The sequence below is a fragment of the Pyxicephalus adspersus genome, chromosome 2 (genome assembly GCF_032062135.1).
Source record: "Pyxicephalus adspersus chromosome 2, UCB_Pads_2.0, whole genome shotgun sequence".
Taxonomy (NCBI): domain Eukaryota; kingdom Metazoa; phylum Chordata; class Amphibia; order Anura; family Pyxicephalidae; genus Pyxicephalus; species Pyxicephalus adspersus.
The window spans coordinates 11,777,407-11,803,820 of record NC_092859.1 but is presented as its reverse complement, the minus strand read 5'-3'; the positions used below and the strand labels follow the sequence as shown (position 1 = coordinate 11,803,820).

At 42.7% G+C, this 26,414-nt stretch overlaps 2 protein-coding genes across 5 annotated transcripts; both read left to right on the top strand.

Moving 5' to 3' along the window:
• The first annotated feature begins 8,839 nt into the window (after positions 1–8,839).
• Positions 8,840–15,032, top strand: ECSIT (ECSIT signaling integrator). 2 transcript variants are annotated; one of them, XM_072399534.1, is made up of 8 exons: positions 8,840–8,957; positions 10,722–10,834; positions 11,700–12,072; positions 12,276–12,499; positions 12,616–12,673; positions 12,858–13,006; positions 14,114–14,213; positions 14,714–15,032. In XM_072399534.1, exons 2-8 carry the CDS (start codon positions 10,739–10,741, stop codon positions 14,941–14,943), a joined length of 1,230 nt encoding a protein of 409 aa, XP_072255635.1. In that variant the 5' UTR covers positions 8,840–8,957; positions 10,722–10,738; the 3' UTR covers positions 14,944–15,032. The 2 variants fall into 2 exon arrangements, with proteins under 2 accessions (XP_072255635.1, XP_072255634.1); XM_072399533.1 differs by having other exon boundaries at positions 8,842–8,949.
• Positions 15,033–17,848: 2,816 nt separating this feature from the next.
• Positions 17,849–26,175, top strand: ZNF653 (zinc finger protein 653). 3 transcript variants are annotated; one of them, XR_011919266.1, is made up of 10 exons: positions 17,849–18,132; positions 19,217–19,260; positions 20,408–20,608; positions 20,980–21,420; positions 22,069–22,243; positions 22,368–22,476; positions 23,487–23,601; positions 23,684–23,783; positions 24,669–24,934; positions 24,973–26,175. XR_011919266.1 is itself a non-coding variant. In XM_072399532.1 (9 exons), exons 1-9 carry the CDS (start codon positions 17,864–17,866, stop codon positions 24,844–24,846), a joined length of 1,629 nt encoding a protein of 542 aa, XP_072255633.1. In that variant the 5' UTR covers positions 17,849–17,863; the 3' UTR covers positions 24,847–26,175. The 3 variants fall into 3 exon arrangements, 2 of the variants coding, with proteins under 2 accessions (XP_072255633.1, XP_072255631.1); XM_072399532.1 differs by having other exon boundaries at positions 20,411–20,608; positions 24,669–26,175; XM_072399530.1 differs by having other exon boundaries at positions 24,669–26,175.
• Positions 26,176–26,414: the final 239 nt, after the last annotated feature.

Below are 26,414 nucleotides of genomic sequence, written 5' to 3'. Positions count from 1 at the left end.
ATTGCACCCCCATCTGCCACATCTATCACTAAATCACTACCAACACAGCAGCATTTTTTATCCCAGTTACCACCTTCAAAGGGGCAGTTTTTTTTTCCCATTAGCCACTATTATTATTATCCAGGATTTATATAATGCCAACATATTACGCAGCAATGTACATTAAATAGGGGTTGCAAATGACAGACAGATACAAACAGAGAGGACCCTGCCCCGAAGAGCTTACAATCTTTTCAGTCACCAATAAGTGTGGCAGTGCCACAAACTAACTAAGGGCATTTCAATCTTTTCCTACTAGCTGCATGTGATGGGAAGTAATTCATTCTCAAAGATCACAACAGAGACTCTAAGGTCAGGTTTTATTGTGTATTTCTTAGGGCTTGTTTCAACAAGGCACATTTATTTGATTGGCTTGCTCAATCCATTACAACGTACAGAAAAATGTTGCATGCAATGCTTTTGAAAATGCAGGGCAAAGCATTGCATAGTAGCTGCATTGAGCTAAACGTGTACCATTAAAAAGGTTTAGGAATCTAGAACACTAAGGCATGTAATACATGTAGACGTTTCATCTTGTAAATGCATGCTCTATAGCAATGCAGCAATGGGAACAAGTCTGTTGTGGGTTTACAATAGCCGGCTGTCTGACACTAAGATTGTGGTGCAAAAGAAAGAAGAAAAAGTAAAGTAACTAAGATCTTGATGCCTATGATGTGAACTTTGAAGATGAATTTCTCCACAATGCCTATAGCTACAGAAGTATATGTTTTAAAATGCTTTTACTTATTGTTCCTGCATATGTACATACTTTATCGAGCATAGTCTGAACACAGGTTTACTTAAGGAAATAAAAATATCCACCCATAGAATAAAGTACATGTTGTTACAAGACCTATGACAATGATATATTCCCATGCACAAGCTCTTTGCATGGAACCTGTCACATTACAAAGCTGGGTGATAGGACTATTTAGGGGCACAGATCAGGCAATATGGTCACCCAGCCTCATGGCAATCTGTCTCCTAATAACCTTCTGGATTTCAAGGAAAGATCTAAGCTGGCAGTGACACCCCTTAGTCCAGCTCAACCAGTATTGTGCAATGCCGATATCTGTCCAGGCAAGATAGATGATGGGAGATGGCGGAAGGAATTTCCTGCATCTTTTCCATGCCTTGTATGCTTTCTTTCTATCGCACCCATTGTTGTGCTGCACATCATAACTCTGGGCTGGCTTCCTTAAGGTGAACATTTGTATTTCAGCAAGGATCCATGTAGCACCCATAGCCTGCTGATTAGAAAGACTCCATTTGGATGCAGTGGTCTCTCTGCTGATATCTTTGCTGAACGCAGCTATAGGTCTGAGTGAGCAGGGGCAATCTAGACTTCTGCAAGGAGACCACTACTTATATACACAGAGCAAGGGCTTTTTCCTGCAGCATGGAATAGGCTTTTCTACTTAGTTTGTGGCTGCTTTCTAAAGGAAACTAACTGTAAGACTTTCATGCATCTGCAATGCATTCAACTGATATAAATTGAACATTTATTTATATTTAAAAACGTACATAAGAGTTCAGTGATTGGGTTTAGATTTTCTTCATTAGTTCCCCATTGGAATTGAGGTCACATGCACATTTGAAAGATAAGAATTGCAGCAACATGAGATCTGTAGGGTGCAGCTGTGAAAGATAAATGTCAGAATGAATTTTAAAAGCACTGAGCAGTCATACTGGGTACCTGGATGATGTTCCCATTCGATATAATTTATCTTTAAGATAAATACAGAATGGCAGTTTGCTCTTTGCTGACTGTGAAGTATTAACCTCCACTGTACATAAAGGTCAAGGGACAGCTGACACACCAGGATCCTCAAATCACTAAATACACAACTGTATCCTTCTCCTATTTTAAACACTTTTTTTTATTCTTACATAATTGCAAATGTTTCCTATGGGTCTGTGCTACATATCTCTTTCTTGAGACTTCCATTCTTATTTCTCAGAATAAAGCGTTTGTCCTGAGATTAGAAAGCTGAGCAGGAGCATTGCGGAAAGGCTTGCAGCAAGCAGATTAATGAATAAATATCCAAACTTGTTCCCATAGCTCAGAATAATGGCACCAATGCAAATCCTGCTGAAGATTATGCAGTCCTTAGGACGCAAACAAAATATTAAAAGGAGAGAAAAGAATGAGAACAAGTCAATCTTGGCTAAAGAGCTCTCATTCTGAAAGTATCTACAGTTACAGAAGTTAAAAGACACACAAGGGACATACTATAAATCCTGCATATTACAGATAGAAACTTATATGCACTATTAACCCAGAGGAAGGTAAAAAAAAAAAACCTTATGAAGCCTGGTTTAATTTCTTCCAATCGGGAAAAAATATTTTTCCTGATTCCTTTATGGCAACTGGATGTTCCCTGGATCAACAATCTCATTCCTTTAAATCCCTAATCCCCAGTTATATTCTGTGCTTGTAGAAATCATCCAGCTTTTTCTTCAGACATAAAGTTTTAAGCAATCTATAGTAGTTGCTGAAACTACTTCCTGAGGGAGCCGAATCCACATTTCCACAGACCTTACAGTGAAGAATCCCTTCCTTATCCGGAGCTTAAACGTCCTTTCCTCCAAGACGCAAAGAGTGCCCTCTTGTCCTTTGTATTAATCTCAAAGTGAATAATTGGGAAGAGAGTTCTCTATATGGACCATTTATATATTTATACAGATTGATCATATCCCCTCTTATACGTCTCTTCTTAAGGCAGAATAGATTCAGTTCAGGTAATCTCTCCTCATAGCTGAGTTCCTCCATTCCTTTTATCAGTTTAGTTGCCCTTCTCTGTGATTCCACAATATCCTTACTGGTGCCCAAAAGTAGATATCAGACAATGTATTTATAGGGGTAGAGCTGGGAAGTTTATCAAGTTTGAACCCCCTGTCAGGTTTTCTTTGCTGTAAAAATCCAAATACCATTCTGCACCATGGATTCCAATAGTTGGCATGCGTAACAATGTGACACTGTAAAGTACTGTTCCATAAACCCAACAATTGGGGACACAACTGGGGACACAAAGACCTTTCCTAAAAAAAGCTTCCAGACAAAAATATAGCTATATAAGAAGTAGATCTCAGTGTTCCTGAACTACACCTTCCTCCTTCCCTTCCCTGAGCTGAGGATATTGCTTCCCAATTTTGCAATAATAGGAATATGGAGAGTATTGCAATTTTGGAAGTGGCCTTGTTCCGTAAAGGTGGCTGGAGGCAGCTGCAGGCCCTTTGCTGGTGGCTGTCAGTAGACAAGGGGCCCCTAGAAGAAGCAGTAGCAGAAGAGGATATGGTTGGCCAGATGGACATTGTCCTGTCAGGGAACAAGGCCGGGCCTGGCAGTGGCAAGATGGCATAGGGACTATCGTGTGGGAGGACTAGGCAATATTTACAAGAAGAGGTCTAACTGCAACCTCTACCACCCATGTTCCTATCCCCCTGCTCATGCTGTGGTCCTTATTCCTGTTTCAGTGACAAATCACAACCTCCAGTCCTGCAATAAAGAACACCTAGAAATTCTTTATTGCTCAATCCTTTGTGAAGTCTTCATTCCTGATCCTGACCTGTTCCCTTGGATCCACCGCCATGACGTTATCTACAGTACAAGGAAACCTAACCATTGAACACAAAAGTAAAGACTTATAACCTCTCTATAGGAACAGGACCACAGTCTCAGTTATGTGAACAGACCATTGACTCTTCTCTTTGGCTGTTTTGCATTTCTGGCTCTGACCCACCTTACACTTGGTTTACCCTGACCTACTAATGTTGACTTTGGCCTGTTCTTGGAGCACATCTCAACCTGCTCATATGCTATCACATGCGATTACAACATTCATCCTGCCCTTTGCCTATCTCCTAGCCTCCGTATTCATATTCAAGAATTCCTAAGCAATTATATACCTATTGTCCAACTGCTCCTTTTTGCAAGGACAGCTTCAAAGGACAGACTTTGAACTCAAAGTCTTTTTAACTAAACAAATATGTCTTGTGTACATATTGTGTATAAATCTATATAAATAAATGTACTGTTTAGCTACCAAATAGAATAAGTTCCCCTCTGCTGCAGTCCATCCCCACAATTAAAGTGTTATGCTTTACAATTACAGTGATAAATACTGTAATACATATAATACATTACAGTGAATACATATAATTACATGGTTGGGCAGCACTTGTAAGCTATGTACACAAACTAGATAACTCCAGACCAAGACGATTATACTGGGATAAAATCTAGCACGTGTACAGTGGTTCCTGGATGCCTTTTAGTAATCCACTATGATGGCTCACCAGACAACTGAGCAGGAAAGAACAATGCATTTTCCTATGGGGGAAGACACAGCGGGGGGTGCTACTGCTTGTCCTCCCCTCTTTAAGGAACTGAATGGCGCTGTGTGTAGCGTTCTTTTGTATTGGTCTCACAACAAACCATCAGGAAAGAATATTTCCATGGACAAAAAATTACCGTCTGCAGATTAATTTTCATGTAAAAGAATAACTGAATTTCAGAACCTGATATATTTTCAGAAGAAGTAACTAAAGCTTTCAAATTTCCCCAGCAAAGGTTTGCCTTCATCCAATCATGGATTTGTTGTATATGAAATATTAAACTATTACAATTGCCAGGAGGATATTTAGAGTATAATCAGAGGTGTGGCAACATGGAGTGTTTCCTAGGGGTTGTCAGTAAGGGTGTTCCTCTTTTCCCATTCCATGCTTCTCTTTCTAGAAGGACCTGATATTGCGATAATGCAAACCTGTACCTAGAGAAATAAGTTGGCTGTCATTGCTGACCTATTTTGCTAAATGTTGATTATCAGATTGTTCCACCAGTTCTATCTGAGTCACTGACTTGGAACAAGAAATCAGAAAAGTGAAATTACAAGTCCTGAACTGCATGCCTATTTCTAGGCCATTGAAACAGACATTATTGAAAGAAAAAAGTCCAGAAGCTGGTGGATCATGATGAGGGAAATAGCATTTTCAGATTTAGTCTGCAATGAGATCCTGCAGCTCTTGTGTACAGTTATAATACTTTAAGTACTGATGGGCAGTGAGGAACCTTTCCATGCTAGTGAATTTTAGATATATGCATTTAATTACACAAAAATGGGCTAAAAAGTGGACTTGCATCGTTTTATTCTGTTGCTGCTCATTATAGTGCATTACTATATATTGCAATGTGCTGCAATGCATCAGATTCAGTGGAGATTACCTTAATGAGTTGAGGTGCCACTTACAAATATGTTTGCAAAGCACTGAAGAAGGGACAAATCTTTTAACTAACTCTATATTTTTTTCTTTCCCATTTTTCTATGCTTTCCATTTTATTATTTCTATGTGTATTTTTTTCCTCTGACCTTTAATAATAGGGCTCAGAGAGACCAAACTGCCTATAATATCTTAGGGGCGGAAGGGAGCACTTCCATGCAACGTGTTCTCAGTCTTTGTCCATCTCCTTTAGCATTTTGTTGATCTTTAAAGCAATTAGGATTCCATAAATGCTTAGTTTGCTTTGCAGTGCTTACATTTCTATACAACATGCTGCTTTACCCTGTGTAACCTATACAAGCCAAAGCTCATGTAAACAGGTGTGGCCCCTAGTTATTGCTTGGGGCCCATTTGAGTGAGCATTGAGGGGTAAAAGCAGTGATGTCTCTCACTGGTTCTTCCAGCATGTCTCCAGGCTCCATACAAATCTGTATTACAGTCTGTCTCAGACTTTTCACTGGGGAACACTTGAAATTATGTTCAGATTTTGGAGAACCCATGCTAAAGTCAATTTATTAGAGGTCAATGGGAAAATAAAGCCGCCAACATTGGCCAGTGGCAAGAATGCTATAGACAACATAAAAGATCATTAGTTTAATGCAGCTTGCGCTTACAAGTAGCTTTGGCCCTAAAACTATCATCAAATATAAAGTCAATGAACTGCAGTTCAAGGAACCTCTAGCAACCTTTGTAGGGGTTACATGGAACCCTGGTTGAGAATAGCTGATGTGTCAAGTCCAATATTGCCTTCAGAGCGTCTACAGGCTCTCATGGTATTCATCATTAGACATTATGGATTTATTTAGAAGCAAGGATTCTGATATTTGGCAATTTTACAATTTTTTACAATCCCTTCTCTTAGATTGTAAGCTCTTGGCTGCAGGGTCCTCCCCTGTCATTTTCATATTTCATTCATATGTCATTCCATATTTAATGTACAGTGTTGCATAATATGTTGTTGCTATATAAATACTGCTTTTCATTACTATTATTATTATCAATAATAATAATAATATTTTCTAGTAGTGAATCATTGACTGCTATCTAAAACAAATGTACCTGGAAGATTCACTTGCAGAGAATGTTTGCTGAAAGTGAAATCCACTGCTTTATAAATGTATATATATATATATATATATATATATTATATATGTGCCGTTTGGCGATGTCAGGGGCTCCCAGCCCCCCCCGAAACCCTGCAAGTTTTTAACTTCTGTTCTAAGCCTTCCACACTCCGAAATCCAAATCTTTGGCTTGAGCTGATCCTAAACCTGTGTGCCTTGGCTTCAACCATTTCCTTACACAATACAACACTTTGCTACTTTGCTAGGGACGAGTATTAAACTGGAGGATTAGGCAGATTGGGAATATAAACAGGCCTTCACATGAACTGACTTAACAGGTTGGACCGGACAGACAGTAACTTCTCTCGATAAACAATGCGTAAGGTGCCAACTGGGTCAGATAACTTGCCATTGTTGATTCTCTGGTGGGAAGAAGTTATGAATTCCTGAAAGAGCTAAAAATAATATAATCCAAGGTATGGCATGGCTATGGGGTGACTCTCATACTCATTTTATAGTGCAGGGACCTTTAAACCTGAATTCTGCCAAAATTATGTTTTGCCTTTGCAGTGGGGTCCCCCTCTCTATTGCAAGTTTTGTCCAGGGCAGCCATTCTCAGCCAGGGTTCCTCCAGAAGTTGCTGGGGGTTCTGTGGCTGATTGACCTCCAATTTGATGATACCTGAGTAGCTCTGGGGCCAACACTACTTGACCACTTGCATAACTAATGAAATTTTAGGTTTCTTTAAAGGTGGTATTGTAACAGCCAGTGTAGGGGGGCATTCTTTGCACCTGTTTAAAATTTAGGAAGCGATTGTTTTTAGTAGAGGTTCCCCAAGACCTGAATATTATTTTAGGGGCTTCTCAAAAGGGTTCAGAAAGGATGATCTAGGGGGTGTTGCTTACTTACTAGACTCCCCCACTTCCATAGCTGTTGGTGCTTTACCTCTGCGTTGCTAAACTGGACCCACAAAGCCATGTCAGACATCGCTGACATCGTCCCCTTCAGTACAGCTGGCATCAAACATGATGATGCAGTGGCCTTGGCCACAATCTGGAGCATGGGCCAGCATAGGAAGCTGATAGCTGCATGAGCCAGGTGTAAGGTGAGTCTATCTCCAAAATCATCAATCCCCCTTGACAGGATGATCTATTAACCATTGCAGAAGAGAGGGAGACTTCCCAATTTCTGTACAATGCAGCATTTGTGATGCTGAGATCCTCAGAATATTAGCTTGCATGCCCAGGAGATGCTTAGTTAATGGCTGCCCATTGGGCAAGAAGGACTAAATCTGGATCTAGAAGAAAAATCTGAGAGGATGGACATGACCAAGCCACGATGGAGGGTTTTTCTTAGATTGCATGCTCTTCTTGACAGGGTCCTCTTCTCCTTCTGTGTCATTGTCTGTCATTTGCAACCCCTATTTAATGTACAGCGCTGCGTAATATGTTGGCGCTATATACAGTTTAATAATAATAATGGAGGACAAAGCCCAGCCATGAATGGAGGAAGGATAATTTAAAGGTCTGTTTGCCATGATGTGCAAGGATGCAACACATACAACACACATTCACCTTTAAGAGCCGATTCACACATTATGCACTCCTATGTTTCGCATTATCTCGTGTTATGTTATGCTTTAATGTGTGCTGCACATGGCTGCTATGACTTAGTGCTATGGGGTAACTTTTAAAATGAACAGCTGCAACATACCAATGCATCACCTTTATCATAAGTGTGTCCGGCCTTAGTACTCTCAGAGTCACAGACCCTATTTAATGTACAGCGCTGTGTAATATGTTGGCGCTATATACATATTGTTTATTATTATTAATAATATGGTTTCAGGACCCAGAAAGCATCCAGGTAAATCCAGAATAATAAACTCTCACCAGAGGGTTGTGGTGACATCTAAGGAGATATTTCCATTACATTGGAGAAATTTCTTTTATTTCCTGTTATGTATACAGGACAGGGAGCATGGAAAAATATCTGGAATTATGTTGGAATTAAAGTTTGGCTTTACATATACTTTACCTTACACCGGCTGTCAGAGAGTAAGCATATTTCTTTTTAATTTGCAAGGACCTGATCATTAAAATTAAAAGGTGTGACGGTGTCTTAAACTTACCATTTAGGCTATTATTTGTTAAAAAATAAAAAGTGATCAGTAATTTCGGCCCCAATACTTGTTTCATGAAAGGTTTAATAAAATTGACAGCTTTAGCACTTTTCTTCCTTTCTATGGTGGGAATGACACAAATAAAGTGAATCAGAGGCTTTTGCAGCTTTACGCAGCACTTATGATACCAGAGACCAAATTGCTGGTCGGCCATATTCTCGGAGACCAGACTATTTGGCTTCGTTGGCCATTTTGCCAGAGACCACACTACGCTGCTGAAGCGGCCATTTTGCTGGACATCAGACTTCATTGTTGCAAATGTTCCAAGAACAGGGTACAGTTCTGCCTCTAGTGATGAGAGCCGAGTGACGTCAGTCCCCGGCAAGATGGCGGCGCCCACAGAGCTGTAATGACACTGAGCCGCCGTATGATGTCCTGTGCTCGGTTAGTCGGTGTGTACGGGGATATGGTGTACATGTGTGTGCGTTGTACAGTGTGCAGTGCCAGCCGAGGTGGTAAACGCAGGCCGACACAGCTACACAGTGCTGAACTCACGTGTGACCTCAATGTGTACTGATGGCAATAAGTGGTGACATTGTTGTGTGATAGGCTGATATGGGGCAGAAAAACGCTGCTAAAGTTAGATGTAGCCATTGTTTAAGAGCAGGCTTCCAGCTATGTATCTGTAGGTTTTCACGCTCAACTAGGGCTCTGATTGGTTTAAGCCAGCTTTACACTTTCAGCTAAGGCTCTGATTGGTTGCCGGCAGGTTTACTCTTTCAGCTAGGGGTCTGATTGGTTGCAGCCAGGTTTATACTTTAAGCTAGCGCTCTGATGGGTTGTAGTCAGGTTTAAACTTTCAGCTATGCCTCTGAATGGTTGTAGCCAGGTTTAGACTTACATCTAGGGCTCTTATTGGTTGTAGCCATGTTCACACATTCAGCTAGGGTTCTGACTGGTTGTAGCCAGGTTTACCTTTTCAGCTAGGGCTCTGGTTGTAGCCAGGTTTACACTTTCAGATAGCGCTCTAATTGGTTGCAGGCAACTTTACACTTTCAGCTAGGGCTCTAAACCTGGCTACAACCATTCAGACCTACATCTAGGGCTCTGATTGGTTGTAGCCATGTATACACTTTCAGCTAGGGCTCTGAATGGTTGCTGTGGTGAACTGCAGCAGCTTTGTAGCAGTTCCCTAACATTAGCCTGTTATAATGTAGAATTTTTAGGTGATGGCTATGGTTTTTAGCCTTGCTTGTGACACTAAACCTGGATCCATTGACAATTTTGCACCCAACCAAATCATTTTCCATCCAGTAATTGGTTGGTCAGAATTCAAAGTTTACCTTTATCAACACCTCCAACCTATCTGTGTCTAAGTGGAATCCCAATAAATCAGCTGCTGATTTCCCTACGGATTTACCGGTAACTGTTTTATCAGATGGGAAGTGAAAAATCACCATCTGACATCTTTTGTTTTGCGTGACGCCTGGCATTGTTCAGTTCTCTTTTGTGAGCCCAAGGCGTCAAGCACTAATTCTCAAAGCTCAGGTCATCAAGTTGTCATGTGCTTTATTATATCTATTGGACCACATAGCTAAAAATAAAGTGGAGAAAGAACACAGCCATAGTCAATCTTTCCGACTTTTTTTTTTTTTTACTGGTCCCATTTTGTGTGTGGTGTTTTTTTCCTTCTGTGTATAACATGATTGGGTTACAAGGACTGATGATGGATCTTTTAACATCAATCAATGTCATTCAGGAACTGGGGGCAGCTTTTAGAGGATCTACCAGCAGCAAAGTCAAAATAAAGACCTAATGCACAATATTCGTATAGCGCCGACATAAAATGTAGCGCTGTACATTAATAAGAGGTAGCAAATGACAGATACAGACAGTGAAACAGGAGGAGTAGAGAACCCTGCCCTGAAGAGCTTACAATCCAAGAGGTGGGGGAAGTATCACACAATAGAAGGGGGACACATAGGAGGCATGACCTGAGCATTGGGAGACCCATAAGAGACAAAGGATCTGTCTGTGTGTTGGTCCATCCATGTGTCTCAGTAGCCATTTAGCAGCCTCAGTTTACCATTCTGACTTATCACTGAACTGTTTTTTGATTTATACTTAGAGACATATTTTATATTTTGTTTTGTGATCTGTGTGTATTATTATGAACTTTTTTGATATATTACAACTTTTATATTGTTTCATTGCAGCATAGAAAATTGTAATCATGAGAACCTTACGCTGGTTGGTCTCAGCTCAGAACCTGTGCGCTTCAGCAAGATGGCTGTCATGGGCGGAACCGTGCAAATCACACAAACCGCTGGTGAGTGAACTTAGGTTTACTTGTGTAGTATTATTATTATTGATAATATTATTAATCAGTATTTATGTAGTTCCAACAAAAAATACAGCGCTGTACAATAAATAGGTATTGCAAATGACAGACAGATACTGACAGTGACACAGGAGGAGGAGAGGACCCCAAGAGCTTACAATCTAGGAGGTGGGGGAAGTAGCACAAATAAGAAGGGGGGGGGGGTATGGAGTGATGGGTTTAAGTGACAGAAAAAGACTTGTAGGTAAGTATGAAAAGATAGGGTTTGAGTGCTATGGTAATTGAGCAGAAAGTTGGAGGATAGATTATTAATTCCTGGGAAAAATAAAATGAAAAGTGATGTCTTATTTGATCATCCTCTGACTTGCTTATACTACCCCTTCGCTCCCCCACCATTCCATTGTTACTAAAAATTAATTGCTTATATAGTACAGTGTTCTCCCCAGCCCCTTTTAGCTGGGCGCACCACCCGGCACTTTTCAGGAAACAACTGGCTGTCCTCGGGTGGTTACTAATGATTTGGGTCACAATACTACAATTTCTGGGTTAAACACTTTTCTATGGGAAAGCATGTGGGATAGCAAGAGATTCAGTGCCCCATTTCCTGCATTGGGAATGTATAGTATTTGTAACAAACATGGTGGCCCTGCAATTGCAATGCAATAAAAAGACCAGTAAGGCAATCAGGAAGCAGAGACTGTGTGTATGGTCAGCACACATAGCTACCTACACCATACAAAGCAAATATTCAGGTTACAGTACAATTGATGCAGAATAAAAACATGCCAGGATAGGTGAATTCATATTAATATCCAATCTAATTTGTCTCTCATTGAAATGTGACACTTTGCAGGTTTCATTAGCACGTATGGCCCACACATCATCCACACCAGCTCCACCTAAAGATTCCAATACACCCAAAGCGGTAACACCGTTCGAAGAGCATTTTTCCACACAGCAGAAGGACAAAGCCTCCTTCGTCCAGGTGTTGGACCTGTTCTGTGGCCGGGATGTCCGGCGGAGAGGACACGTGGAGATGATCGAGGCCGCTCTTAAATGGATGCCGGAGTTTGGAGTGGAAAAAGACCTGGAGGTTTACAACAAAATCCTTGATGTGTTCCCAAAGGAGGTCTTTGTTCCCAAAAACTTCATCCAAAGCATGTTCAACCATTACCCTCGGCAACAGGAGTGCGCCGTCAAGGTGTTGGATCAGATGGAGTCATACGGTAAAATGTTACGCATGCACTGTACTGTAATGGACAGACAGGGCTGAGACTGGACTGGCCTCATGACTTTAGTTTTAATGTTTAATATGTAAATACAAGGATAGGGGACAATTGGATGTGTCACCAAATTGTTTTGTCTACTGACAGCTGCAATCTCATTGGTCTCTTTTATCCGACAATAACAAGCTCTCTGTTCTCTCTAGGTGTTTGTCCTGACGTTAACACCTGCTTCCTTATAACACAAACATTTGGGAAACTCAGCCATCCAATGAAGAAGTACCGGAGGATAATGTACTGGTTCCCCCGCTTCAAGTACACCAACCCTTACCTGATCCCAGCAGGTATAGAGGCCGACCCTGTCTCTCTGTCCAAGTACTGCCTGGAACGTATAGCTGATGACAGAGACGCTCGTATCACAGTGTACCAGGTAAGGGCTGAATACTTCTACAGCCACCACATAATCCATTGCTGTCTGTGTATACCCTACCTTTACATATGTTCAGCATATTTCTTTTATAAATATGTATTCATTTTTTTTTTTAGCTTCCATCAACAGAGCAATGTGATGACGGGACAATTAAAGAGCACACGCATCTTGTAGGTAAGTACCTGTGTTAAATAAATGACAATTGCAATACCATTGCCTGCACCTCTACATTTACTGAAGGATTATATCAGCCTAAATGTCCTCCATGTCATACAAATGACCTGTGCCCTGCTGCCATCTAGTGGAAGGTGAGTAAAAGGCAAAGAAGGTCTTCATTGCTGTCTGTGATCTATCATAGGTATCCAGTCACAGGACCAGATAGCCCTTCTAGAGGAACATGATCGCAATTACCCTGTCCTGGTTGAAGGTCCATTTAATTTATGGCTAAAGAAGACCTGTGTTAATTATTACATCTTACGCGCTGAACCTAGTGCTAAAAAAAAGGAGGTAAGTGAGTACTTTTATTAGGGTGAGCTGTAGGCTGCTGCAGAACTACATGGCTAAGCATGGTGATTTTTAAAGTGCTTTTAGAAATATCAGAAAGGCATTGTTAAAGCGTACCTCAACTCAGAATTTTCACTTTACATAAAAGGGTAGAGAACCCTTTTATGTAAGGTAAAAATTCTGTTTTTTTTTTGTTTTGTTTTTTAGGTGAAACACCCTTGTTTAAAAAAAAAAAAGTGCAGCACTGCCCTCTAATTCTTGGCCACCTAGGCGGTCGAGAATGAATGAGAGCGCAAAGCCTTCTGGGATACCTACGTCAGCCATCTTGGGCATGCGCAGAAAGAGCCTTTTTGCTCAAAAAGAAAAATCTCACGCATGCGCAGAGAGATCGGCAAATTTTTTTTTCATCACCTGATCCCGAGTCGGTGACGTAGGATTAAACAACCAGGAAGAGAAGACCAAGATGGTGTGCAGAGCCGATGCTGAGACCACGCGGGACCCGATGCCGGACACCCCCAGAGTGATCGGATTGAAGGTAAGTGTGTTTTTGTTCTTTAAGTTTTGAGTATAGTTCCTCTTTAACACTGTTCGGTTGTAGGCTCAAAATTATGCATGCATGCAGGTCATTTTTATTTAATACATAATGGGATTTAATTGTGTGTGTGTGTTTTTTTTAAGCAATGGAGTCTAATTAAAAGTACTTTATATGAATACAGTCAATGCAGAAACAGCAATAAAAAGAAATTTTGGTATCAAATTCACATTTAAAGCCAGTGAATGGAAAACCGTTGCTACTGGTGACCTTTCCTAAAATTATTGGTTCTCTCGCTGTCATACTGATTCACCACCTTCAGTATATTTTTAGTAACTGACTCAGAACTAGAATGCAGGTTAGCACCACTTGTAAATGCCTGTCTCCATAGCGTAGCGGCCTCCATGTTTCTTTCATTAAAGGTGAATGGTACATTTAGATACACATTACCTTGCTGTGTCGTTATTCTAATAATGATTTGCACAGGTTTCTAGATTCACCTATTGGTGGCTGTTGCAACAGTTGTTAATCCACAAGATCTGTATTGTAATGTTCATTTCAGTGTCTTTTGTTTTCAGAAAATCTTAGACCCCGAAAGGAGTTTATATTACCCCATCTATTTGGACCTGGATCTGGAGCGAGACCTTGGTGAAGATCACACCTTTGATGTGGATGAAGGTAGGGCGCCTGGTGACTTGAAATGGTTGTTACCCATAAGCACAAATAGTGATGCTTCCACCTTTTTAAACCAAGCCATGCCTGTTAAAGAATCACCTTTCCTGTAGCGGAACCTTGCTGCAGGACTGCGAGAGCTTCATGTGAGGTCTTCAAGCAAACCAACACTTCTAGGAACATCTATGTCGTGTCACCTTTCTGATTCTTCCTGCTGGCCTCTGTGTCACTATAGCATTCACCGGGAGGAACCAGCAAGTGATACGCATGCAAGTGTCAGATTCTCTGCAAACTCCACAGGATTTTAGTAGATGTCTGGGCAGCAGGATAAAAATTTAGCACCACCTTTACTTTATTTGTTGATATAATGCTCATATAGATAATATTGCTGATTGTTTACACCAGTCAGAAACAAAAGGAAATGTATTTATGATTTACAGGCTTTAGTTGGATCGTATGAATGAATGTAACATGACTCAATTTTTTTTCTCTTCCTCGGGCTACAGTGGATGAAGGCCCAGTCTACGCTATGTGCATGGCAGGAGATGAAAAGCTGCTGGCCAAATGGATTCAGGGGCTACAAGAGACTAATCCAATTCTTGGGGAGGTGCCCGTCCTCTTCCGACTGACCTCCGGCCCGCAGGAGCTGAGCCTTTCAGTAAAACAGACAGACAGCTCGCCACAGGACAGCGATGAAGAAACCACTCAAGGGGAGAGACTCCGAATGGAGCGGTGATACATTTATGGATTGATGTTGTCTGGACTGAATATCATCCTGGAGCTGTGCCCACCATAACCATGCCCAGTAAAGGACAAGAACTGAAATTGGCTTTTTGATTTTATTACCTACCATGGTGTTTGATAGCAGATACAGCACACAAGCGAGGCTGCTAATGGTGGATTTTTAGATGTGTGCGGAATCTCAGCTCATAATTCATAGAAGTTTTCACTTTTGCTTCCATACCTTGTGCTTATGTTTTCCAAGCTTGCCCTGCATACTGTACTTACATTGGCATCTTTTCACCATGGAAATAGTTTAGTTCATGTTACAAAAATGTAGAGGAATAATTAAATGTAAAATGGAAAAAACATTTCTTTGATAGTTTTAGCTGAAGTGGAAACGTTTTATTTTACCTTTGGCTATGGCTCCTTTAAGTGGACCTAAACTCAACATTTTTACTTTACATAAAAGGGCAGACAACTCTTATATGCAAAATAAAAATTGCAACACCTTTTTTTTTTTTTTTTTTAAGGTGTTCAGCACCGCCCCTTTAAGTACTGAATGGGAGCGCAGAGCCTCCCGGATACCTACGTCATGCATCCCGGAAGGCTCTGGCTGCTCCTTCTGCACATTCCCGAGACAGCATGTGCAGAAGGGGCATTTTTTCCACTAAGAGAAAAGAGATGCTAATCTCATGCATGGGCAGTGAGATTGGATCACTTTTTTTTTTCCTGTTTGCAGAGAACTATGTCACCTGATCTCGCACCTGTGCAGTGCTTGGGTGACGTAGGAAGAAGACCAGAAGAGAAGATGGCCGCGCTTCTTCCACGCCGGGACAAAGAGGAATTCTTGGACCACACGAGACCAGATCGAGGGATCTGCGGGGTTAAAGGTAAGTGTGTTTTTTTTATTTTCTGTTTAGTTAAGCTTGAAGAGATTTGCTGTCCTTTTTTGTAGCACCTAAAAAATAACAAAAAGTGATCCACTACCTCCTACCCTATCCAAACTGCAATTAGGTGCCATTGGGAATATATAAATATAGTGGGCCTCTGCATCCCCAGTACTGTTTAGGGTCCATGGACAGCAAGAGAGCTGGGTACAACCTCAACACATTGGTAAGTATCATGCCAATCACAGCTGTATGTGGTCAGTACATGTACCTAATGGCACATCCCAGATAGGAGGGAGCCATTCATATTTCCTAACTACATGTGAAGGGGGGGGGGGCAAATTTACTTAAGTGCACTTATCCTTTTAGGAGATGTCCACAAAAAGGATTTTTGTTGCTGTTCTCTAAGGAGAGGCGAGAAAGAGCAAGCGACATGCCCCTGGCCTGGAAGAAATATGAGTCCCACATCAAACTCGGCATGCAATCAGGATTTTATATCTGGTTCTCTTTAAAGCAAACCTGTCTTTCAAAAATGAATTCTAGATATACAATACTTAGGGGGGATCATAGGGTGCTGGTTGAATGTCAGTTGTTGCTGTAATTCTATGCCAACATGCTGAGAAGACTGCAATCCTGTAATATTTGTAAATCTTGGCCTCAGGGTGTATTTGCTTATCTTACAATGCAATGTGAGCATCTCATCAAACTATAGGCAGCTGCATTGCATTGTGGGAAGCAGGGAGTGCAAGCCTGAAGTCAATGTTTTCATATTGCATTGTGAAATTAATACAAGGCTCTGGTATACGTGGACAGTTCTGTGAAGCTGGTCACACACGGAGCAATCAGTCTCTTGGCCAAACAGCAACAGACTGAAGAAAAGAGAGACAATCAGTAATGGATTGTTGAAAAAGAGATATCTCTGGCTGAAAAATCTTTTGCCTCTGCCACACTTTTATCACCTGTAGGACACAGCGCTACCACAGGAGGAGGAGGTGGCAGATAGAACCAAGTGCACTTTAGCTTGGCATTCAAAGATGCCAGGACAACAATAGTGCCCACAAGCCATATAAAACTTCAAGATCTGTAACCTCTCCAATTTTGGTGACAAGTTAAAGCTCCAAACACTCTCAGGTAGCTCTTCTTCCAGGCTTTCATGGTGCAAAATAACCGGTCAGTTTTTGCCAGATCTTGAAGCTGTGATGTCCAATATGAGGGTGCTTAGACTTAGCACTGCATCATGGGAGGAGGTCACAAGCCTCCCAATATTTAGAAACATTGGGTGCTTTGTGATGGTAAAGGAATCAGCAGCAGGAGATCATTGTGAAGGCGAGTATAGGATGGTAAGGGCACTGAATTGGCAAGGTGACAGGGTCTCTTTAAAGCCCATCTCCTGGGGAATATTGCCCATTTCCTCCCCCCCAATGTGTTTTTGTTACCTTGAAAAGGAAGATATATTAACCACATACACTATCCAGGTTCCATTGCAGCACTGTTCCCGGGTGCCCCTAATTCAGTGCTGCAACTGTCCCCGCGCCAGCCAATCACCTGCAACACCATTGCATGAATGCCACAACTGATGTGCCTTTTTCTGAAACCCGTTGGACAGCCAATAGGGAATGTCCGTGTCGCCAAAGGAAGCACCCAGATTCTAAAGACAGAAGAAGATCGAAGATTTAGTCCTCCTAGATTGTAAGCTCTTGGGGGCAGGGTCCTCTCCTCCTCCTGTGTCACTGTCCGTCGTTTGCAACCCTTATTTATTGTACAGTGCCGTGTAATATGTTGGTGATATATAAATCCTGTTTAATATTAATAATGACCACAGCTTTACTTATACAAAGGGTGTTTTTAGATTGAGTTTGAAGGGGTTATATATCCTGAGATCAGCTTTATTAATACAATTTTCCCTAAAATAACACATCTGAAACATAAACATACATTACAATGTGATAAATCACCTTTATCACAGCTCTGTCCGTATAGCCCATATGTTGGTGTCAATAAAGCTTGCTGAACAGGTTACGATGACGTCAGGTTAGGAGTAGCAAGATGGCGGCGCCGGTGGAGGCAGAGGCTCCCTCTTCAGAAGAAGATGAAGATAGCGGCGGGAGGAAGGTGCGGGGCAGGCCCCGGCTGACAGACACAGACCGCGTGCGGCGCCGGCTGGAGTCCCGGAAGAAGTACGACTGTCGTCGGGTGTACCTGGGAGAGGCGCACGGAGCCTGGGTACAGCGGAGAGAGAAGGGGGCGGAGTCAGGAGGCGGGGCATGGACGGACGCCAAGCTGGCCGCTTACCTGTTGGCGCTGGAGGCTCGAGGGTGAGCTGAGAATATCCCAGAATGCACTGTGCGCGCCCAGCTGCGGGAGACACCACGTGACCCCATAATGGTGTCCGCATGATGTTATTTACAGAGAGCAGCAGGCTCTGTTTCCAATACCTTCCTGTACTAGATTTCTGGCAGGATCAGCTGCTAATTTCCTGAGCTCCCTGCATTGTTCACAGAACTCCAGATAAAATGAATATTTATCCTTACAATGGCTGGTTTTGTCTGGGGTGTACAACACACCTTATTCCTACCTGCCCCTTGTTACTACACCTACCCCCAGCAGTCTCTTCATAAGTCTTGCTGCCCCACTGGCCTGACCGCTGCTGTCATTCTCTCCAGTGTATGTCAATGGGCCCAGCATGGTACGGGGACAGAGAGGCTCCGCCCACTGTGCCAGGGAGTGTAGGACGTTGTCACTTATAAGTGTTCTGCTGCACGAGGGCCCCAGCCAACAGGGCCCCTAAAGGAGCCCCAAGTCGGTTCAGTGGGGGCTCACTGTTGGCCACATCCACCCTTTTGTGGAACATGGATAGGGTAAGTTGTCCCCCTAATCTTCTTACCCCCAGACAAAAGCAGCACCTACCCCTTGTCATGGGGTGAGACGTCCCTGCAAGAATAAAAGTTGTATCCGGAGTTCAGCTTTAACTCTTAGGAACTATGGAACAGCCCCCCCTTATGGAGGTTTGCTGTAGTCCGGGATTGTAGATATTTTTTCAGATGCCCTAAAATGGATCTGTAGCAGATTTACTCTCCCCGACATTATTTGTGTTCTCTAATTTCCCCGTAACATTTGATCCTGCCAGATTTTTCTAGTTTTCCCATTCCTGTACTAAGCTGACAACACTTTATTCTGCGGTGAAATAGCACAGTAGTGTTGTCACCCCGTCTTAGATAAGTTTCACCAAATGAAAACCAAACTCCAGCCAACCCTAATCTTCTCCAATCTGGTTGAGATTCTGGTAACAGTCTGATATTGGAAAGCTCTGTGTTGTGATAAATATTATGTGTATGTGAGATCTGTGTGTATGTATCGGGCAGTGAATCTGTTTTCACCTTGATATGTATTGTGTTACAGGAAGCCGTGTGAAGAGGGTCGGAGCAGCTCTCAGCACAGGAATGGTACGTGTGATGAGGATACGTGTCATCACCATAGGGAGTGATTGGTAGAATAGACCGACCTGCAGTGCAGCTCCGGCTGGTTCTATAGATTTGCAGCTGATGTGACACAAGGCGCAGCCGGAGAGTCATTGCGTTGTCACCTTGGCAGGACATTTCGCCCAGCTGGGCTCCCAGGCCATCCTGAAACAATGTTCAGGTATTGGTAGGGAAGGTTCAGACCTCGAATTGAGCGATCCTATGTGACTCCCTACGGATGTCACTTTGCACCTTGCAGCGCTGGTTTTTAAGAAGCCACCATCTGCAGATTTGACAGCTGTCAGCAATGGACAGTACTGAGCCATTCACTGCCACTCCCATTCATTCTCTATAGGGATGATACATGCAGCCCCCCCGGCACGAAGAAGAGGTAACTGCACCACAACCTCACCACCAATCTGACCAAGTCAGGAAGGGCAGCAAGGTGGCTCAGTGGTTAGCACTCTGGCCTTTGCAGCGCCGGGTCCCAGGTTCCAATCTCGGCCAGGACACTATCTGCATGGAGTTTGCATGTTCCCCCCCCATTTGCCTGGGTTTCCTCCGGGTACTCCGGATTCCTCCCACATTCCAAAATCATGCAGATAGGTTAATTGGCTTTCCAACAAATTTGACCTTTGACTGTAATATTGACGTCTTACTATGGTAGGGACATTAGTTTCTACATCCCTAGTTTATATTTCCTTACAGTTCCCCCAGCAACCCTTTATGATCCATCAGCTACCTTTGCCATTACTGATTGTCTGGGGTGAATATGTGTTGGACTTGGTATTACTGCCAGACTTAAAGTATGACTACGGCCAGGCCATGGACACAAAGATACTGACCTCTGTAGCTGCAGCCACCATGGAGCAATTCATCCTCAAAGTCTGCAGGAGAAACCCTTTTTTTTTTTTCACAGCTCCCCCTCCCAGCAGTGACTTGCTGGCGTTTTAACTTTCACTACAAATATAGAGCCCAGGGCAAGGTGAGATCAAAGTGCTGAGACTCAACTAGAGCTAAAGATGAATTATTCCACAGTACCTGCAGCTACAGCTGTCTCTGGGGTTTGGTGTTATTGCTGCTTGATTTTATGTATGTGTGATAAGTAATTGTAAGCTCTGTGTTTTCTCAGCAGGACAGCGAGGCGGTGTGAACAACCTGCTCAGTTTGGTGACATGGTACTGCGGTCACAAGAGTCACTGTCCGCACGAGCCTGGCCTGTCGGAGCTCAGCATTGGGAATGCTCTGTATACCACGGCAGTGTGGCAGTGCAATGCGGGACATCAATTTTACCAGGAACTGCACTGTCCCCTGAGGGCAATAAACCAAAATGGTAAGCTGCTTTATATCTACAGCCATCATTCAAATGTACCACGTGAGAGAATGCCATGGCAACTTCATGTGTGGCATCCCACAGACTTCATAGTGTTAGAAGGAACATGTCATTAAATGTTACCCTAAAGCTATGATCATTAAGAGTACTAGATAGGTGGAAATACTTTGCTTGGAAGTCAATGCTGTTCTAGACCATTCCTGTTCCTGGTCACATGACTTGGGACCTGGTCATGTGACATAGACCTAAAGAATGGCCGGGATATGTGCTGGGAACTGATTTCAGGAACTTCTGTGCTTCATTATTATAATAAGAAATTCTCCAATCTTGTTATTGCTTCTGACTGTATTTCTTTGGTTGAACATTTACAGAATATGAAGATGGCACTCGGTCAGATGACTCCTCCTCCAAGTCCACCCCACTGAGCCAATCCACAGGAACGTGCCCGATCTCAGAGCAGCCGGTTCACGCGTTGTACTCTCAGCCTTCGCAGAATGAGGTGGAAGCTCCGTGCACGGATGACACAGAGACAGTAGTTTGTGTCCCCATGGGGCCCGCAGCCAGAGAACTCTTTGAAGGAGTGACTCAGGAAGCCCTGGGGCAGGTAGTGGCTACTGGCTGCCCCTCGCAGGTCATCATCATTGCCGGGCCTGGATATGAGGCGTTGGCAGCCGAGGGGATCCAGCTGGACATGGCGGAGGGCAGCAGCGAGGAGGAGGGCACCGGTACAGCACTCCAGGCCGTGTCTGCATTCACACAGACAGAGACTGAGGAACATGGAGAGGAGCAGAGTGCTGGGGTGGCCATGACAGGTAAACTGAAGAAGCAAATTTATACAAATAAAGATTCAGACATAACAATGCCAGCTATTAACACATGGTCAGATCCATTTTTTACAGGTCTTGCTCCCTATTTTTTTTTACATTTTCCAGTTGGGGAAATCTTTAAACAGGCATGTCAGTCCAGGAAGTGGATGCTGACCCTGGCTGATGGCTCTGTTTTTCTATAGAGAAAAGCATTTTCAGGGGACGCAGGTGAGAGCTAATAAATACCTGGAAGTGTTATTCATTAAACACACTGGAAGTGTTATACATTAAATACACATGTGCACCCAACATAAATAAAATACACACGATACAAGGTTCACTTTTTACTTTTGAGTTTGTGCCTTTACCAGGAGAAGTCAGACATGCAGGGTGCCCACACTTTTTTGGCTTGTGAGCTACTTTTAAAATGATCAAGTCAAAATGATCTACCAACAATAAAAACTTGGACTTACACTCCTGTGCAGTGTAAAGTTTATTTTGAAAGGCAGGGCTCCGTGATCTACTTGCGTTACCTTTGCAATCTACCGGTAGATCGCAATCCACCTGTTGGGCACCCCTGGTGTAGTGTTCTCTTATTACATGGTAACAGTACCAGGTACAAGACTGACCTGGTGTCTTTGCACTTCTTCTTAGAGGAGGACACATTATACACCCTGCAAGAGGAGCCGGAGGAATGTGAGGTGCCCAGACTGGTGCTCAGTTCTCAGTTACCTGATGCTGACTCCATGGAGGAACCATCTGGACCCGGACCTATAGTTAGCATGGATTGCCAGGCAGAGAACACGCAGGTTCCAAAAGATGCAGAGAAGTGAGTAACGGCTCATACCACTATTGTGAGGGGGGGGGGGTGTGTGATTATAAGATAATAATTATGACACTGTGCTGGTTTATTTCTTTAAATTCTTATTCTTTACATTGCCTGTGTGTATCAGGAAGAAGAATCGGCGCTCACGTTCTGCAGATGCTGATGGAGTGTTAGAGATGTTCCACTGTCCCTATGAGGGCTGTGCTCAGGTCTATACGGCCCTTGCCAGCTTTCAGGTATGACTGTAGTAAGTTTGGCAAACACCTCATATTTTTATATTCATATTCTGCTCTTTATATAGCAGGACTGTCCAGCACCAGCCCATGATCTGGGATCCACGCACATATTTACCATACAGCAGGAAATTTAGTAACATATGGTTTACAAAGTGTCAGAAAAAAACTGTTTATATGAAATGTATGGTCTGTTTGAGTCCTCTGGGTCTGGTGTTGGCCAGTCCTGTTGTGTATGATTTTATATGTGTGTGTCACTGATCCCCCTGAATGTTCCTTTGTACATGAGAGTAATATGTAGGCTGTTATTGGTGTACATCTACTTGGCTTTCTCTGTGATCATTACTTTCTGAATCACTGCACCAGAATAAGTATACCGCTAGTGAAGTTAGAACTCCGGATATGCATGCTTGTTTTGGGTCAGCAACTAAAAGGTATCAGTAAGAGCAGGTGCCTCTACCTGTGATGTCTGTATTGATGGGTGAGGAAATATTAGTATTTTAGTGCAATCAAATGGATAAAATTGTCAACAAGATTCTGGAGGGTTCTTCCTCATCTCCAATGATTTGGGTTAACATCAGATATGATGGAGGCTGGTTGCAGAAGTCCAGATACAGAAGATGATTGCTGTCTGTTTTCCTGTCACAGTGACAACCTTATTTCTTGTCCTAATGTCACAAGTATAAGAAGTAAAGTTAAATCTCCCCAATATGTCACAGACCCCAATGAAATAGTGTCAGAAATTTTTACTTACCTTAGTATTTCCAGAACTGATCCTGGGAAACAATGATGGCTGAGAAAACATCCTGATGTTAAACCTAACCTCTCTTCTGGTTGTAATGTGTGTTACCAGCTTTAAAAAGGTCAGTCCAGCTGTAACACTTTATAATTTAAAATCACTGATTGAGAATGAGGAATGAATGAGAATAATGGATGAATTTGTATGAGTTTCTTGGCTTTGTATGCTTAGAAATTATGTTCAGTTCTCACACTACGCATAATTCTCCTTACAGAATCACATTAATTTGGTGCACAGAAAAGGCAGGACCAAGGTGTGCCCGGAGGCCGGTTGCGGAAAGAAATTCTACTTGTCTAACCACCTGCGCCGCCATATGATCATACACACAGGTATACACCGACCTGATCTATGCAAAGATGGCTGGGAACTTCCCTTACTCTGTATGTGTAACCTCTAATCAACTGTTGTCAGGGATCCGCGAGTTCATTTGTGAAACATGTGGCAAATCGTTCAAAAGGAAAAGTCATCTGGAGGTGCACAGGAGAACCCACACGGGAGAGACCCCTCTACAGTAAGTAGTAGCTTGTCAACTGTGACCTTTTTAACTGTGCCTGTGGCACCAGCTTGCATGTGGCAGTGTGGTTGGCACTGGTCAGGAGTAGCTTAAAGAGGCTGTGTGGCAAAATGGAAAGTACTGTGAGTAGATTGCTGTGCTATTACTGTGGAAAGACCCTTAGACCAGCTTGTTTAACAATGGGTGTGTTTTGAAGGAGCTTTAGAACAGCTGTCGCCAACCAGTGGTCCACGAGAAAATTTTGGTGGTCCGTGGCTCTGGCCTGTGCACCCCCCTGCAGGGTCAGGAGAAGGACCCCGCTGGCAGGTTGCACCAGCCAGAGCCGCGGACCACGGATCTGGGATGGGAGAGTGGGCGGGGTTCTCCCATCATGACGTCACTATGGGGGAGGTTTCTCCCCATTTGAGTGACACCCGGCTCCTCTGCGTGCACAGTCCGAAGCCGGTAATTCTAGTAGTCTGCTGGACCGAAAAGGTTGGCGACCACTCCTTTAGAAGATCCAGTTTTTTACACATCTGCTTGTCTAGGTACTCCTCACACTCTTTGGTGCATTACCTCAGACATATTATTTGCATTGAGATGAGGCAGCCAGTTCACTGTGAAAGGACTGCCAACACATAGCAAGAGGCCAAAAAGCAAATGTGACCTGTAATTGGCCTTGTTCAGTGCAGAACAGGTTTACTATAATCTACCCCTCCTTTACTTTTTTCTCCCCCACTGTTCAGTTCAGCTGCTAGGAACGAAGGGGCATCAGGATTTAATGATTTATGTGAATTTCTATCCAATTCTAACAATACCAAAGACCCTTTGATAATATTTTTCAACTTTTTATGATTTATTACATTGTCCCTGGCCATACATTGATCACATGTCTTTCTATAGGTGTGAAGTTTGCGGGTACCAGTGCCGACAGCGCGCCTCTCTGAACTGGCACATGAAGAAACACGGCTCGGAGATCCAGTACAGCTTCTCCTGTGAGCATTGTGGAAAGCTTTTTGAAAAAAGCGAGAGCGTCAAATTTCACAAACTTAAGAGTCACCCAGAAGGAGAGGTGACGTGATGAGAAGTGGCCAGCTGATTGATTTACAATAATGTCACACTGTAGGAAGGGCATGGAGTCAGACAAATGTGCTGCATACTGGTAGGATGTAGTGTTGGGGGAGCATCCACTGGTAACCACCAGGAGACACAGCAACAAGCATAGACTCTTCCACCATCAAGAAAGTTATCACACTTCTCTATGGAGAGAGTACCTCTGGAGGATTTAAACAAGGCCATGTTCTCATCTCTGAGGTTGATGTAACAATTTAAAACTTTTTCCAGCATTATCATAGAACACTTTGTGGTGCATTTTGCTGGAAACTGCATCGAAGTTGCAGCAAGCAAGACTTTTTCTCAGCACGCCGCATCTCTAACACCCTGTAATGTGGACAGTTGCATCACTACATATAAATAAGAACTGCTGTGCTTCAAGGTATAAAACCTTTATAAAGGCCAGGGAAGTCAGGACAGTTTTCTCCAACATGTTCTAATCTCTATTCATCTAAAGTGGGTACACTACATGGCCAAATTCCCAAAAACACACTTTGTTGAAATCCTTCCCAGAAGAGAATCGCTTCAAACGTGGTACGGCTTCATATTTATGACCATGATTTTAGAATAGGATTTTGAAGAAGCCCATATGAGTGTGATGGTTAGGTGGCTACAAACCTTTGGCCATATAGTATATCAGTGATGTTGTAAATAGCAAACCATAGGTATTGCATTACGGCCTGTACTATGTGTGGGGATCAGCCTCAGGGGAATGCAGCCTCACACAGAAATCATCCCGAATTCAGAGGCTGAAGAAAAAGGCTGCACAACCGCTAAATACTATTTTTTTAATGATATCATTGCATGGGTATACACTCCCTTTGGACATTCTCCTCCATAAAGGTCAGCACCTTCATAAAGGGTGGTTACACCAATAGAATGATGTTGTACTGTGCTATACATGCTGTGGGTGTCATTCCCCCACTTCCTAAAACACACATGTATGTGGCATATTTTTATGTAGCAGATGAATACTCACAATGCCTCATGTTCCTGAGATGATCTAAAACTCCAATATTTAACTCTACAAAATATGACATTGAAATTTTTCCTTAATCTGCAATATTGTAGACATTTAGTGACCGGACCCCAATTTCAGACTACGGATTGGTGAACCCCAGTGCCCAGTGCATGGATGTTGTTTGTATAAGCTATGGGTGCTTTTTAAGCTTTCTTCATTTTTTTAAAATAAGAATTCTCTCCTTTTGTCTTGCCCTCTATGGGGGAAAGTATTTGCCTCACTTACGAGTGCTGACCCGCTACCGTGTTTATATTAAAATATATTTAATTTTTACAATATTGTTTCTGTTTCTTGTTTTCTTCTTCCTGTGGAGCATTAAGAACAATTGTAACATCAGCTTTTACAACTTGGGGAGTCAGCCTCCTGGAAATAATGTAGAAAAAAAGGAAAGTTTGCCTCCTATGAGATGCAACCGACTTGTAAGATTTGTAGAATAGTGCTGACATTGTTTGCTCAGTGGTGTTAAAAACACTATGCACCCTGAGCATTCTGATTTTATTGTTACAGCTTCCCAA